The sequence below is a fragment of the Lepidochelys kempii genome, chromosome 6 (genome assembly GCF_965140265.1).
Source record: "Lepidochelys kempii isolate rLepKem1 chromosome 6, rLepKem1.hap2, whole genome shotgun sequence".
Classification (NCBI taxonomy): Eukaryota; Metazoa; Chordata; order Testudines; family Cheloniidae; genus Lepidochelys; species Lepidochelys kempii.
In genome coordinates, this window is record NC_133261.1 from 125487682 (window position 1) to 125503304 (window position 15623).

Genomic DNA, 15623 nt, shown 5'->3' on the forward strand with positions numbered 1-15623 from the left:
CCAGGGGAGGGCAGGTATCTGTGCCCCCCCATCCCTGCGGGGGCCGTCGCAGATGCCCCAGGGCAGGTATCTATGCCCCCCTATCCCTGCGGGGGCTGTCGGGGATGCCCCAGGGCAGGTATCTATGCCCCCCTTTCCCTGCGGGGGCTGTCAAGGATGCCCCAGGGGAGGGCAGGTATCTGTGCCCCCCCATCCCTGCGGGGGCTGTCAAGGATGCCCCAGGGGAGGTATCTGCCCCCCCATCCCTGCGGGGGCTGTCGGGGATGCCCCAGGGCAGCTATCTGTGCCCCCCACACCCCTGCTGCAGGGGGGGCTGTCAGGGCTGCCCCGCGCAGGCGCAGCGCCGGCGGGCTCCGACAGGGGTCGCTGTGGCGCGCTCTTCGCTCAGAACGGCGGGACCGGGGAGCGGGGGCGGTGCCGGCGGTTCCTCAGGGCGCCTGCGCTGCTGCATCCCCGGGCCCGGCCTCGGCCGCGCTCCGGCCCGGCATCCCCCGCGCTCCTGCTGCCCCGCTGGCCGCGCGGCCCGCTCTCGCCGCCATGGCCTTCACCTTCGCCGCCTTCTGCTACATGCTGGCGCTGCTGCTCACCGCCGCCCTCATCTTCTTCGCCATCTGGCATGTGAGTGCCGGGCCGGGGCGCCCGGAGGGGGGCGGGGCGGGGCGGGGCGGGCGGCGGCGGCGGCACCGTTGGGTGGCCTCCCGTTGTGGCCGGGACGCTTCCTGGCCCCGGGGTGTGTGTGTGAGCGAGCGCGTGCGCGCGGCTCCGTGCCTCCTCCCCCACCGCCGTCTCCAGACCCGCGCTCACCGGGGTGGGGGGGGAGGAGGTAAGAGCTCTGACCGCCCCCCTGTTGCTGTCCCCCCCCCGCGCCCACAGGGGTGGGGGGGAAGAGCTCTGACCGCCCCCCTATTGCTGCCCCCCCCCGCTCACAGGGGTGGGGGGGAAGAGATCTGACCACCCCCCTCCCGCTGCCCCCTCCCCTTTCGCACTCACAGGGGTGGGGGGGAAAGAGATCTAACCGCCCCCCTGTTGCTGTCCCCCCCCCGCGCCCACAGGGGTGGGGGGGAAGAGATCTGACCACCCCCCTCCCGCTGCCCCCTCCCCTTTCGCACTCACAGGAGTGGGGGGGAAAGAGATCTAACCGCCCCCCTGTTGCTGTCCCCCCCCCGCGCCCACAGGGGTGGGGGGGAAGAGATCTGACCACCCCCCTCCCGCTGCCCCCTCCCCTTTCGCACTCACAGGGGTGGGGGGGAAAGAGATCTAACCGCCCCCCTGTTGCTGTCCCCCCCCCGCGCCCACAGGGGTGGGGGGGAAGAGATCTGACCACCCCCCTCCCGCTGCCCCCTCCCCTTTCGCACTCACAGGGGTGGGGGGGAAAGAGATCTGACCGCCCCCCTATTGCTGTCCCCCCCCCACGCCCACAGGGGTGGGGGGGAAGAGATCTGACCGCCCCCCTATTGCTGTCCCCCCCCGCGCCCACAGGGGTGGGGGGGAAGAGATCTGACCGCCCCCCTATTGCTGTCCCCCCCCGCGCCCACAGGGGTGGGGGGGAAGAGATCTGACCGCCCCCCTATTGCTGTCCCCCCCCGCGCCCACAGGGGTGGGGGGGAAGAGATCTGACCGCCCCCCTATTGCTGTCCCCCCCCCCCCCCCCCGCGCCCACAGGGGTGGGGGGGAAGAGATCTGACCGCCCCCCTATTGCTGTCCCCCCCTGCGCCCACAGGGGTGGGGGGGAAGAGATCTGACTGTTCCCCTATTGCTGCCCCCCCCCCGCGCTCACAGGGGTGTGGGTAAGAGATCTGACCACCCCCCTCCCGCTGCCCCCTCCCCTTTCGCACTCACAGGGGTGGGGGGGAAAGAGATCTAACTGCCCCCCAGAGCCATCCCCTCCTGCGCTCACAGGGGTGGGGGGGGGAAAGAGATCTAACTGCCCCCCCATTGCTGCCCCCCCCCGAGCCATCCCCTCCCCTGCGCTCACAGGGGTGGGGGGGTAAGAGATCTAACGGCCTCCCTATTGCTGCGCCATCCCCCTTGTGCTCACGGGTGGGGGGGGGGGTAGAGATCTAACTGCCCCTCTGCACCATCTCCCCCCATGCTCACAGAGGTGGGGGGGGGAGATATCTAACCACCCCCCCCTTTGCTGCCCCCCCGTGCTCACAGGGGTGGAGAGTAGAGCTCTAGCTGCCCCCTCATTGTTGCCCCCCAAGCCATCGCCCCACTCACAGGAGTGGGGGCAGAGATCAACTGCCCCCACATTGCAGGCCCCCCCCAAGCCATCTCACCTCTCCCCCTGCACTCAGGGATGGGGACAGAGTTTTAAACATCCTTTCATTGGTGCCCCCCCAGCCATCTCCACCCCCCTTCACTGGCAGGGTGGGGGCAGAGATTGACCTGCCCCCATTTCTGACCTCCCAGAGCCATCTCTACATCCCCATGTGCTCACAGGGTTGGGAGCAGAAATCCAGCTCCCCTCCCCAGCCATCTCTACCACTGCTACTCCCACAGAGAGCCAGCTCCATCCCACCTGTGTGCACATGGGGTGAGGGCAGAGATTTGACCACTCCACTATTGCTAGCCCCTCCCCCCTGCCCAACTCAGCACCATGCAGAATTGCACCCAGTTGCATGTGACCTTAGGCCATGGCTGGATGTGTTTAGGGATTATTGGTTTGAGGAATAGTGCCCTATTTTGTGTATATTTGAAATGGTATGTGTAAAATAATTGATCAGATATGTTTAGTAACTTCCTGTTGGTGTAAACCAACTTTGCAAAATTGTCCTGAAAACTCACCTGCTTGCTCATCATTACCTTAATGATGCAAAACTCACAGTATTCACCTGTAGATGAGTAGAATTTTCAGAGGCTAATGCAAAAACTGGGTTTGTTTTATTAAACATTTTTGTTGAAAATGTGGGCATCTTATATTTTTAAATATTGGTGTTTTACTTGAAGGAATATGTGTTTAAAATATTTTAGTCTCAAGTCAAATAAGTTTTGTATTTAATGGAAAAAGTGAGCTTTTCCAAGTTTCCCCGTGGTACGCTACTTTTGAAAATTTAAATCCTGAGTAAATGTTACTTATTATTTGAGGTCTTAGTCTTTTCTCCTCTGTGGCAGTAGAAAATCCACTGGTGGAACCTTAGGAAACCTAGTTTCAAGTAGCTATGAGATGCCTGGTCTTGGAGAGAAGCACTGATAGGAGATCATCTTTAGGAATGAACTTTATAAGTGAATGAATGGATTTTTTGAGGGTGATATTTTCCTTGATGAGCATGGAGGACTAAGCCATTAATCTCAGCAGAATTTTAAGCTTTTTTTTTTTTAATGGAAAAAGTTTTGGTCCCTGCAGTTGCTAAGATACCTATTTAGATGTGTACGAGATAAACTGATGATTTTTTCCTGAGTGTGTTAACGAATATTTTATAATTTTCTTCTCCATTAATCCTCTGCAACTTCTTGGTTTGCTGAATCTGCCCCATGATGCATCGTTGTGGGACATCCCTGTTACCAGAAGACTCATATTATCCAAGTGATGCTACAAAGATATATCCTCGGGCAGCTTTACGCAAACCAGGAAGTATCATTGGATCTGAGGGAGGAAATAAATTAAAATGTGTTTTAAGTGCTTCTCCCCAACATGAATAGTGTGTGTGCACATATCATATATTCAGATTTATTCAGTTTCAATTTTTGCTTTGTAGTTATTAAATAAGCTTTTCATTGTAACATAAAGGATGCTCTGTAAACATGTTCTAGTTTACATTGAATATAAAGGGTACTGGTTACTTGATGTTTTGGTTCTCATACTTATTTTTCTATGGTTCTTGCTTTTTTATTTATAAATGACCTGTTTGGTCTTGTTTGATGCCATGGTATCCATTTTACAAAAAAAACGGCTTTGACTCTTTTTCATCCTGGCAGGTTCACCTTTTCCTAAGCATCAGTGTATGGGTAAAAGTTCTGTCATTAAAAGATGTTCTTGACGTTTTCCTGAATATATCTCCCTTGCCTGCTATCTCACACTGACCGTGAAGATAACATCCATTCAGCCTCTTCAAAGACTGCAATTGCTTCCTTTTAATTAAGTGACAAGCACTCAGCACAGAGGAAGTGTGTCATGTGTGCAGCCTCCTGTTTTTTTTTTTTTTTATGCACCCTGGATATATTCTGTGGGACTAAATGCTATTTGCAATGTCACTATATAACTCCTCTGCATGGTAGTGGGGGAAAGGGAATGAAATGCAAAGATTTAGTGCCAGAGCACTGTGAGTATAGAAAATGTCTAGAATAATCTGAAGCTAATTTAAATGTGCTTGAATGTTTTTTAAACCAAAGCAGACCTGTTTCAAATACTTTCTTGCTCTAGGTGATTTAGTTTATGGAATTATTTCTCTTACATGAGTAAAACGACCTTACTGCGATTGTGTTCGTAGCACTTATGGCTCTGTACCAATAAATTATATTTTGTGGTGAGATGTTTTTTACTGCTTTTGAACTGAAGAGTCCTAACTGTTCCAATTTTATTCTAGATTATAGCATTTGATGAACTGAAGACTGATTACAAGAATCCCATAGACCAATGTAATACACTCAATCCTGTAAGTTACATGATAAAGAATTCCTCTTTGCATAAATTTATAAATAATTTTTGTTGCTATTATCTTGATCAAAAAGGTCATTAAAAATTCTGTTCTGCTGGTAATGTCTAGTATATTTGATAGAATTTCTAGACAGAATTCTTTATCTGATTCTTCTTTACTTTCAATCTTGAATATTCTGACTATTATTAATCTGCTGATGATCTTGTCAGCTGTCCTACTAACATTCTTTCAATCTGCTTTTTACATTTTCGGCACAAAGACAGTTGAAAAGGTCAAAAAGATTAAAAGAGTCAAAATTGCATTAAAGGTGTGTACTGCTTTTTAGTTTAATGTTTTAATCCCACCTTTACTTTCATTTTGTTAGGAACATTTGTATTACTATTAAGATGTTTTGTTCAGTGTGCTTGCTCATCTGCCTGTTTTGTCTGTTCAGGTTTATAATAACTTCATGAACTTTCACATTTTGTGCAAAATAATTTTGCTTGCTTACCCAGTGAAGTGGGGAAAACTGTTATATGCCTAAAATGTATTGAATAGCCACAGCAACTGAAGATGTACAATAAATGGTATCCTCTCTCAAGCCAGGTTCACTGAACTTTCTGATGTTCAGAATCTAGGAGACTAGTTTGTTTAAAAAAAGAAAAGAAAAAAAGGGGTTAATTCTGATCTGGCCTTATGATTTCCGGGGTGGAGGTTGGCTTTCCAAGGATATCCCCGGCGTTCTTTCAGAATACTGTGTACTCTCTTGGATACAACTCTAATTACACTCCTTTACTCGTTAATGCGGTGCCTCAAGCACTTTCAGCTTGCTTGTGTCTTTGACAGACAAATAATATTAAGGAAGTTTATTAGACAGTATGTATTTTCAGTAACGCAGTATGTCTTTTCCCGTTCACCATCCCTTTCATTTGGACTTGGAGTGGCCAGACTGAGATAAAAACATAGGGCAGCACAGTAGTGAAGTGTACCTCTGGAAGGCTGCACTGTAAATCATGGTGTTCTGCAGAATTAAGTAGAATCACACCAATGGAGACTGAAAAAGAATGTGTCCTAGACAGCCAGAGAGCTTTGCAGCATGAGGGTGGGTGAGCGGAGAGAAAGATGATGTTATGGAGAAGATTGTATCTTGGAAAGTGGTGCCTGAATAGCTGTGCATCTAACAGTTTCCCCAACTCTGTCTGTCTTACAGTCATTTCTGCAACAGTATGGGGGAAGGCAAATACTCACTACATTTATGCATTATGATCTTATCACAAATGTAAATAAAAGGCTGTTATAATGTGCATGTTCAAAGCAAATATTTTATTAACCTAATGTTAATATCCATGCATGAGGTGTTATATGATAGCTTTTTGTAAACTGAAAATCTTGAACGTGGTATTTACAATGCTAGTGGAGTTAGATTAGTCATGAAGAGGTGAATTTGCGATCGTTACTCTTTAAAGAGTATGATAAATGCACATGATGCTTTACAAATACATGAAGGGACATGATCCATTGTCTTGAAGTTTAAATTCTAGGGGAGAACATTTTTAGTCATGAGAATTAAACACTTCTCTAGAGTACCATTTTTGGTTCACATAATGCTCAGCATCTCCCTCTCTGTATGCAGCCCCCATCACAGTGGTATCCAAGCTTCTCTTGAGTATTTAGAAATAATAATTCTTCCTTCCTAGCCTTTAGGGAAAAATGCATGGTAACCTATAAACTAATCAACCTAGTTCTCGTGTAGGCTGGAAATGAAGAAGGATAACATTGTTTGAAATACTTAAAAGGCAGTCTGATACTCTGGTGTGGGGGCAGAACACACAAACCTAGATGGAAGGGAAGTGAATGCTTTGAGACACATGGTTAGTCTTAATTTTTGTAGATTTCAGGTCTAGCAAACAGGTCTTGCTTGGTGGTCAGTCTTTTTTTAGTTTAAATAATTGGAATAACATCTAAAAGTTACATATGGTGAGTATACAAGAGTGATCTGGACAAGAAGAGTAATTGTTTTACACATGTAAAGAAAGGTGATGACTTGGGTTTGTGCTGATGTCAGTTGGTGGTGTTTGACAATTGTTTCTTTAAGTGACTATTAGAACGGGCATTAGGAACGAAACTCTGTTTGCTTCTGATTTATAGTTAGACCTTTTTAGGTGTTTAAAACAAATATCTGCTTTTAGACAGTATTAAAAAAAACCTGCAAAATACATTCTGAGGCAGTCATCCTAGGCGCACAAATTGGGCAAAGTCAAGAAGCAGAATTGTCTTGTGTGTGCTTCACTTAGAGAGTAGACTCCTTAGTAATTTAACTTAAATCTTTAGTTTATCATAAACTCTTGATTGAAATATGTAGTAGCAATTGAATATTTTTACATGAAACAGCTTGTAGTAGTTTATCCTGTGAGCATTTCAGATGTATAGATGAACTTTTTTGGGGAGAACTGTATAATTCAAAAAAGTAGGTGATACAATTCTTTCTGGTATATTTGCCTTTGAAGGATTTTACTCTTGTGATGAGCATGGGGTTTTCTTGGTTTTAGGGTATTTCACCTACATTTAATCTACATATGTTTCTATATTGCTTATCTCTTAATAGCGCTAGCAGGGTTACCTGGTATTTTATGCTCTTGGTAATCTGAGAGTAATCAGCATTACCTCTGTACCCTTCTGCTGGAAAGCACAATGTTAAAAAGAAGGCAGGTGTTAGGTATTTGAAAGGTCTTGTACAAAGGAAAATGGAACTGGCTAATATGTCACAAATTGTATGTGCATTTTACTGTTGTTCCCTCCTACCTTGCAGAAAGCATATTGCTTGTATTTGTGCATATTGGTGCGCTTAACAATGTTGTTGCTCCTTTTGTCTAATAAAGCTTTGGACCGGAAATAAGGTTTTGGTAATAGTCTGTTTTAATAAATATTGTACATATACTGTTTTAAGTTCAAAACTTCAAAAATAGTAAAATACAAAACAAACTCTTGCATATAAACCTTGGTTCTCAAACTCAAATCACCACGACGGTCTTATGAGGACGAGTACATTGGCCTAAGGGCCGCATCACTGACACCTTTTCATACAAAGATACAAAAGCCCCCAGCCCTGCCCCCACTCCAGCCCTTCCATGAGGCCCTGCCCCTGTTCTGCCTCTTCCCTGCCCCCCATTCCAACCCTTCCCCAAAGTCCCCACCCCAACTCTGCTCCCTTCCTGCCCCTAGTCCAACCCCTTCCCCAAATCCCCGTCCCTGCCCTGCCTCTCCTCCGCCTCCTCCCCATAGTGCGGCTCCTCCCCCCTCCCTCCTGGAAAGCGTTAAGCTCTGTCAAACAGCTGGTTGGTGGCGGGAAGCGCCTGGAGGTAGGCAGAGGAGCGAGGACTCGGCGCGCTGGGGGATGGGAGAGGGAACGGGGGCGAGGGGAGCTGGGTGGGCCACAGCAAATAACTCAGCAGATCGTGTGTTTGAGACCCCTGATATAAACTGTTATAGGGATTACTTTTCCCATAGATATTTCTATGTGGAGCATGTGCAGAAATATCTCGATGCTCTACTTTTATGTTACAGAGGTATGTTGTATAAAATGTGGGAGCTGTTCTCAGTGCACGTAGCCAATTAATACGTAATAAAAGCTTCCATAATCTGAGCATTCCAACTTGTACATTTTCTTGGGTATTCATGAATATACATAAACTTTTCTGTAAATATCAGGGTGTATTCTGCCAGTTCCTGTTTTCACTTTCTGCAGTTTACTTGCCCATTTGAGTGTTTTTCTCTATATAGTAGTATGGAATTTTTCACCAATAATTTACCTTTTAAATAGAAATTCAAACCAAACTGTATGTTGTGTAATCACATGTTCTGATGCATATTTTTCTTTTTCAGCTTGTACTTCCAGAGTACCTCATCCATGCATTCTTCTGTGTCATGTTTCTCTGTGCAGCAGAGTGGCTTACACTGGGTCTCAATATGCCTTTGTTGGCTTACCATATTTGGAGGTAATATTGATGAGTTTGATCTCTCTACTCATGTTAATTATAACTAAGGCTAAGATTTTGTCATGAATAGTTTTACTAAAAGTCAGGGACAGGTCACGGGCTTCCGTGAATTTTTCTTTATTGCCCGTGATCTGTCCATGACTTTTAGTAAAAGTATCCATGATAAAATAGGAAGGGAATGGGCAGCTGCCAGATGGCTTGGAGCTCCAGGGTCCCCTTCTCCAGTGGTAAGGAGCTGTGGGGTGGTCCCCCTGCCCTGCAGCGGTGGCCAGGAGCTTGGGGGCCCGTGACTTAGGCAGCTGGGGTACCTCACAGCTCCCTCCCGCTGCGGGACCTTGCAGCTCCCAGCCACCAGGGCTGAAGTCACAGAGGTCTTTGGAAGTCACAGATTCCACGACCTCTGTCGGATTCCATGACTTCTGCGACCTCCGTGACAAAATCGTAGCCTTAATTATAACTTACTGTCCTTTTGCAATGTTTCTGTTAATTGTCCCATTTCTTCAGCAATAAAGCGTAAAGGCCCATTGTGATAGATGGTGAAAATCTTATGCTGCAGTTGTAAAAAAGGCTATTTTCCTTTTATTTTTTAAAAGGAATATTTTTCCAACTTGATAAGCAAGAATGGGAGTACTGCAGGACATGTTTTAAATGGTGCTGAAGTTACCAAAGCCATACTAAGTATTTTACCATACGAATTATGGTTGGTTGTATCCCATGTTGCTCTCTTCTTCTGCACCTTTTCCAGTTCTTTAATAAGCCTGTAATATGGTGCCTTAGATCATACATCCTATTTTCAAGGGTTGTCATGCCCATCCTGTAGCACCCTGTATAATGTAGTATGATTTGAAGTTGAGATAAACTATACTAGTGCAGTGCAGCTACAGAGCAAAAAACCACCATAAGAGCATAAGAACGGCCATATTGGGTCAGACCAGTGGTCCATGTAGCCCACTCTCCTGTTTTCCAGCAGTGCCCAATGCCAGGTGCTTCAGAAGGAATGAACAGAACAGCCAGTCATCAAGTGATCCATCCCCAGACAGGCAAGGTCTTAGGTTGCAGTCTCAGACTTTACTCTCATGGTTTAATTGCTGGATGGAGTAAATGTTTAGTACAGTTAAAGATGTGTGGTTCCTTATACAAGTTTCTATTTTGTTTTTTGGGGGTGGGGGAACCTCCTTTTCCCATAGCTTTCTTTTCCAAACTTACTGCTAACCTAATTTGTCTTTTCCAGGTATATGAGCAGACCTGTGATGAGTGGACCAGGTCTCTATGATCCTACAACCATTATGAATGCAGATATTTTAGCATATTGTCAGAAGGAAGGATGGTGCAAACTAGCATTTTACCTCCTATCGTTTTTTTACTACCTATATGGGTAAGTTTCTTAGCCTGAAACTTTTTGTTTGAGCTCAACCCAGAGGCAAAATTCAAATTTATATGAAACTTCCTTTTAAAAAAAAAAAGACAAAATGCCCCCACATTTTTATCTTAATTTGTAAAAATATTTCAGACACTTAACCTGGGATGTAATGTCTATGTATATTTTAAAAAACAACCAGCCCCCCTCCCCCAAGTTTGTATCATAACTTAGCAATAAAGCTTAGCAATAAAGCAATAAAGAACCAAAAAATCCCAAACTTTTAATTTTTATTATAAAAGTATTGGGATTTTAATATTTTCAAAGAAGTGACTTATTTGTCTTAAAATTTGGGTTTCATTGAAGTTTGCTGGTAGAATGGTCATACGTCACGGGTGAGAAGATACAGAAGCTGTAAATGCAAAGTTAAACTCTAAAAAGGGGGGATGTGGGAAGCAATAGCTGGTGATAATGTACTGACGTAGTACTATTACCAATACATTGCATAGACTGACTTTGACAGTCAGGTTACAACTGATGGCTCAGCATTTCTTCATGTGATCATACAAGATGATTAGGAAAAACATGATTAAAAAAACTTCCAATATATATATATATATATCAGTGTGTTTGAGCCTATGTAAACTCCCTGTTGTTACTGCAACTTAATCCCAGTGTCAGAGTGTGTGATATACATAACACTTCTGTTCACGGGTTCATTTTTAATGCCTTAACCTGGCTTTTAAATAGTCATGGTGAACTATCAGTATTTTATTGTAATGACAAGCTGTGTGTGTCTGCTCTTTTTCAGTGGGGAATGAATCTGTGCATAATACTGTTAACTTACCTAATCAAACTATTGCATCTAAATTTAGTACATTTTAAATTTTTCTTTTCTTTTCTAGCATGATTTATGTTTTGGTGAGCTCTTAAGAAGACATTCTGCAAACTTGGTTCCAATTAAGTGCATGCAAAAGCCACAAAACAAAAGGATTCTTTCCAACAAGAAACTGTTACCAAGATTAAACTATGGAATCTGATTATCACAGTTGCATTAGAAAAAAAAAAATGACTCCCCTATTTTTAAAATGTTTCCACACTTTATACTTGTGGAAAGACTGTTTTCGTATATTTTACTGGGATGTTGAAATTAAAAAGAATTAAGTGTAAATTGATATTAAATGATTCTCTGGTTTTGAACAGTTTTGACTCTGCACTCCATAAGGAACAGCCATAACTCTTCAAGTACTTATTAATTACTGACTGTCCTTAGTATCCTAAAATTTTTTGTTTACAGGACCGTATAGTGGCTCACTTTGAACTTTTGAAACTCCATTTATCTATAAATCAGCTGTAGCTATAAAGTGCTCCTGAAGGACTGAAAGCTTTATGTATTTTCTCTGCAGATATCTTCACGGATACACGTGTAGGAAGAGTAGTTCTGTTTTTTATATTTGGGTATCTTCCCCTGTGTATGCATGGTTCTGAAACTTCCCATATTTCCACCAAACACTAAATATCCTTGCTTTAATTTTCAAGCATAAGTTATTGTGATAGGAAACATTGAGTTGTCTGTGAAGGAATGAATTTAAAAGATTTTATTTTTAAATGTTTGTGCAACAGTCTTATTAACCAATTGGCTAATAATGCAAGATTGATCAAATCCAATGGTAAAAATACTGCTCCTATGGATTTACAAGTCACACTAAAGACATTTCCAAGACACAGTGAGATTGAGAAACTGCCCTGCTGTTCCTTAGTGGAATAAATAAAAATCTCAAATTCAGAAATGTTCAGTTTTTTGCAGTGCCTTGTTTTTTAAAAAAAGTAAGTTTACTTGCTGTACTTAACTAATTAATAATAGACAGTAGCATTGCTATTAAAATTCATATTGAGATGGGCTATATCTGGAAAAGAGATACTTACACAGAACTGTTAGACACTAACAGTTTCCTGTACTTTCAGTTGGTCTGTATGTTAATAGTTTTTAGTGGAGGGAGAAGAGTGGAAATAGATGTGCAGTGTAATTCCTCTTGGGATGAGCTACTGGTTAGTTTAGCTTCAGAAGTTTAGAAATCTTTCCCACTTAAACTAGTTTAAAGAATGGTGAAGTGCCTTGAGGAAGGTATGTTGGTGCAGATAATGTCTCTGGTTTTAGTAAAATGTGTTTACATAGATTGGTATTTGACCCTTCTGATATGGACCAGATTTTTGGATTCAGTGCAGCCACTTCATGATGCAGATGGGCCTTTGGTTCTGGAATAAAGGAATCTGAGCACTCATAAAATTTTCTATGGGGATAATGATTTTTGCCTTAGCCAAATCAAAGGAGACAACTGACAGAATAGATACAAACTCCATGAAATTAAAACCCAATAGCTTCTTAGTTTGAAGTGTCTTTATCATATGGCATGCTTTTGTTGCAAATGTTTTCCTCCATGGGGTAGAAATAGCTGCAGAGTTAAAAAAAATTTTTATTTTCATAAGGAATAATGTCCCCCAAACTATACATTAATTGAGAATTCCATTGAGCCATTCTAATGATGAAGTATGACTAATTTGTATAGTCCTTTCCCCAGAACCACAATTTGAAATTGGAGCTTTAAATTATGTACAGTTTCAGGATCATAGTAAGCACTCTTCAAAAAGGATTAAAGCTGACTTCCCTATTTCTTTCTCCACCCTTTGACTATTTAAAAAATGAATTTGACAAGCTGCTGAGCTGCAAGGAAAGTGTTGCATCCCACACCAATAGATGAAAGTTAACATCTTTGCTTTTATGGTGTACAAGCTGTCAAGGGCTTTCAAAAGTTCTTCCCCCTATGGCTTGACAACTTCTGTTTTCAAACTGTTTCTTAAAGTATCTAATGAAATTGTTGAGACACTTTTGCACTGTACCCTGAAGATTAACAAACTATCAAACCATGAAATCTAGTATTAAGATGCCTTCACTAAGTGTTCTGCTGCCAGCCCCGTCATCCAAAAGTTGGACCCTGCATTTCTCTGCTCTTAGGTGCTGTGGTGTGCTCAGTGGGAGTCTGTCTCTCAGGTAGCTACAGCCTAAACCATGTAAGTCTTTAAAGATATAAATTAAAGGTAGGGGCTCAAATCATCTTGAATCAGAATATTCCTGAATAGGAGGGCTTGCAACCAGATCCAAGTCTGAACTTTCCAAGAGTGAACTTGCAGCCAAAATTTTGGTTTGAATCCATCATTCAATATGTTTCATTGTGGACAAATACATGGAAATGGAAGTGTCTAGGTTAATTTAACTTGGAGAATGTTCTCAAACTTTAGAAGACCTCAAAAAAGAAATAGAGGCAGACTTCTGGGGCATGAGAAGTTGTGGATTGGATTTGGCTAGTTAAAACTTTAACAGAAAATAACATTTATTTTTCTTGTTAAAAATCAAGTTACATCTAACAATAAATTGCTTGTTTCTTATGAAAGCAAGTATGGTCAGACAAACCTTTGCACATACAAAAGACTACTGAACAGAATTTGAGTTTTTTTTCTGAACAAAATTACTGACCCTGAATTCATAACTGACAGGTATTTAGAGCCCTAATTGTACAGCCTCTCCTTCCTGGGCTGTGCCTTTAGGCATATGAATAGTCCCCTCAATCAAATCATGCACATGGAAAAATGTTTAGTATTGCAGTCTAGAGTATTAAGTTGAATTTCATTTTAAGCACCTGTTAAACTTAAGTGCAGTTTTACCTTAAAAAGTGACTGTAAAAACATGGGGGGGGGAAGGTGGTGTCTCTCCATTATTTCACTGACTGCTATATTAGAAGACACTATGGGCAAATTGTGTAATTTTCTGTCACCTCTCCTGCCTGCCAGTTAAAGCTTCTGCAGGATAAATTATGTCCACATCAACACTTGTTACTTCCATCAGCTGTCAGTGGGGTTTCATAGGCACAGCTAGGGCTATAATTTGGCTTGCAGAATTGTAGTGCTAATACTAGGCAAGACGGAAGAACCCATCTTGACACTCAGATCTCAGCCTTAGTTTATAGCGCTGGTACAAATTCAAGTTTGGTTTGGAAGTCATTGAGAAATGGGGAACTCTCAACTCATTTTTCAGGATAAGACCATCTATGCACCTTCTCTTGTAAACAGACAGTGAGGTGATCTACAGTCTACTTTTCTTTCATTTCTATATTTTATGCTACCTATAAAGGCCCAGGTGCAGCAAGCTACAATTAACAACCATCTCCAGGGTGGTCTAGAAGAGCTTGCACTAACCACTTCACAAGTGGAGAAAAGAATACATGGTGCAGTCTAAAGCCTAACTACTTTACAATTTGTTGGGTAAGAATTAGCCTTTACACTTCCATTCCGTGACAGGGAACAAAATGAACTGGTAGTAAATTTAGAACATGAGTTGTTGATTAAACCTATATTGAAAGGAATAACAGATGCAAGGTGGTCTACTGTAATCTTCCCTTGTCCCAAAAAGGGTAGTGTAGTTCAGAAAATATAATTTATACCTTTCAAAATTAAGGTCTCAATGAAATTGTACAACTATATTTACACAACTCAGTGTCAAGTGCCTGCAGTCTGCTACATTCAAAGCATACGTTCATTTAGGACCATGTTACTCAAAATTTTAAGAGTCCTAATAAGCCGAACAAATTCCAACCTTTAGTCACTTTCTTCCACAAACTGCAAATATTTAGGAGTTGGATATGAGCTCATTTCTTGTGTAAAAGATCAATGATTGAGTCAGCAGATAAAATGGAAAGTTGTCACTTAAACTAAAATGAGTTTGGTTTATTATAACATACTAAGTGAAACCTGTCTGAGCTTGGCTGAGACAATTCCTTCAAAAACTGTACTCTTCTGCAAAGCAAAGGTGATCCAGTTCTAGCATTAAGGCTCTTACAATATACAACAGTTAACTATGTAAACAACATGATAGGTTAAGTTTCAGAGAACTACGCAGTTGGGAGGAGAGGAAGATTCTTCCATAAGACTTGTATCAGATTAGGTGTAAGGACAAAAGCATGAGGTGGTTACAACAGGAGAGTAGTGGAGAGATCTTGTCATCTTAGCTCCATGATACCGAAAACAAGAGACTGCTACTGCTGGAAAAGGCAGCAATAGCATTATAGCTCAAGTGGAGGGAGATGATTAGTGTTTTACCCTAGCTAGAAACACTATGGTGCTGTGTTTGGCAGAAGCACCAGAGTGACTTTGGATTTGAATAAGTTAATTTTATTCAAGTGCAAGATCACTGGTGGTGAGAAGCCTTGAATGTCATTAAGAACTCCCATTTTGAATTACCAGATGTGGAGCATAAAGAACAAATATGTTCACTTGGAAACCCTCAGCATGATGGCAAAGGTCTGAAGAGTATTTCTTTACTCCAAGTCTGTTAGATCACTTTTCACTGATTTCAACTACAATAGTGACCTACTTGTTGAGTACAGAACCAGACTACCCCCCCAAGCATATGCCATCAAATTACATTAGTCATGGGCTTGTGGAAAGAACTAGACTACAGCTCTGGAGCACTTTCAAAATCCTTCACAACAGAAGAGTTAAAAGGAGGCCCTTTCTGGCTCTCAATAGCCCTGGCTCTTAAAGCTCAGCTGGCTACTGTTAACAAGTTACCAGATCTTTTTATTCCCATTTCAAGCTTCTCTCTCCTTCCATCCCCAGTTGTTCCCACTGACTACTTACAAG

At 42.9% G+C, this 15623-nt stretch overlaps 1 protein-coding gene across 2 annotated transcripts; it reads left to right on the forward strand.

Annotated features, from left to right (window-relative positions):
* The first annotated feature begins 397 nt into the window (after positions 1-397).
* CNIH1 (cornichon family member 1) lies at positions 398-11719 on the forward strand. Of its 2 annotated transcripts, XM_073350098.1 has the most exons (6): positions 398-618; positions 4527-4595; positions 4858-4905; positions 8460-8572; positions 9804-9947; positions 10835-11719. In XM_073350098.1, exons 1-6 carry the CDS (start codon positions 538-540, stop codon positions 10860-10862), a joined length of 483 nt encoding a protein of 160 aa, XP_073206199.1. In that variant the 5' UTR covers positions 398-537; the 3' UTR covers positions 10863-11719. The 2 variants fall into 2 exon arrangements, with proteins under 2 accessions (XP_073206199.1, XP_073206200.1); XM_073350099.1 differs by lacking the exon at positions 4858-4905 and having other exon boundaries at positions 403-618.
* Positions 11720-15623: the final 3904 nt, after the last annotated feature.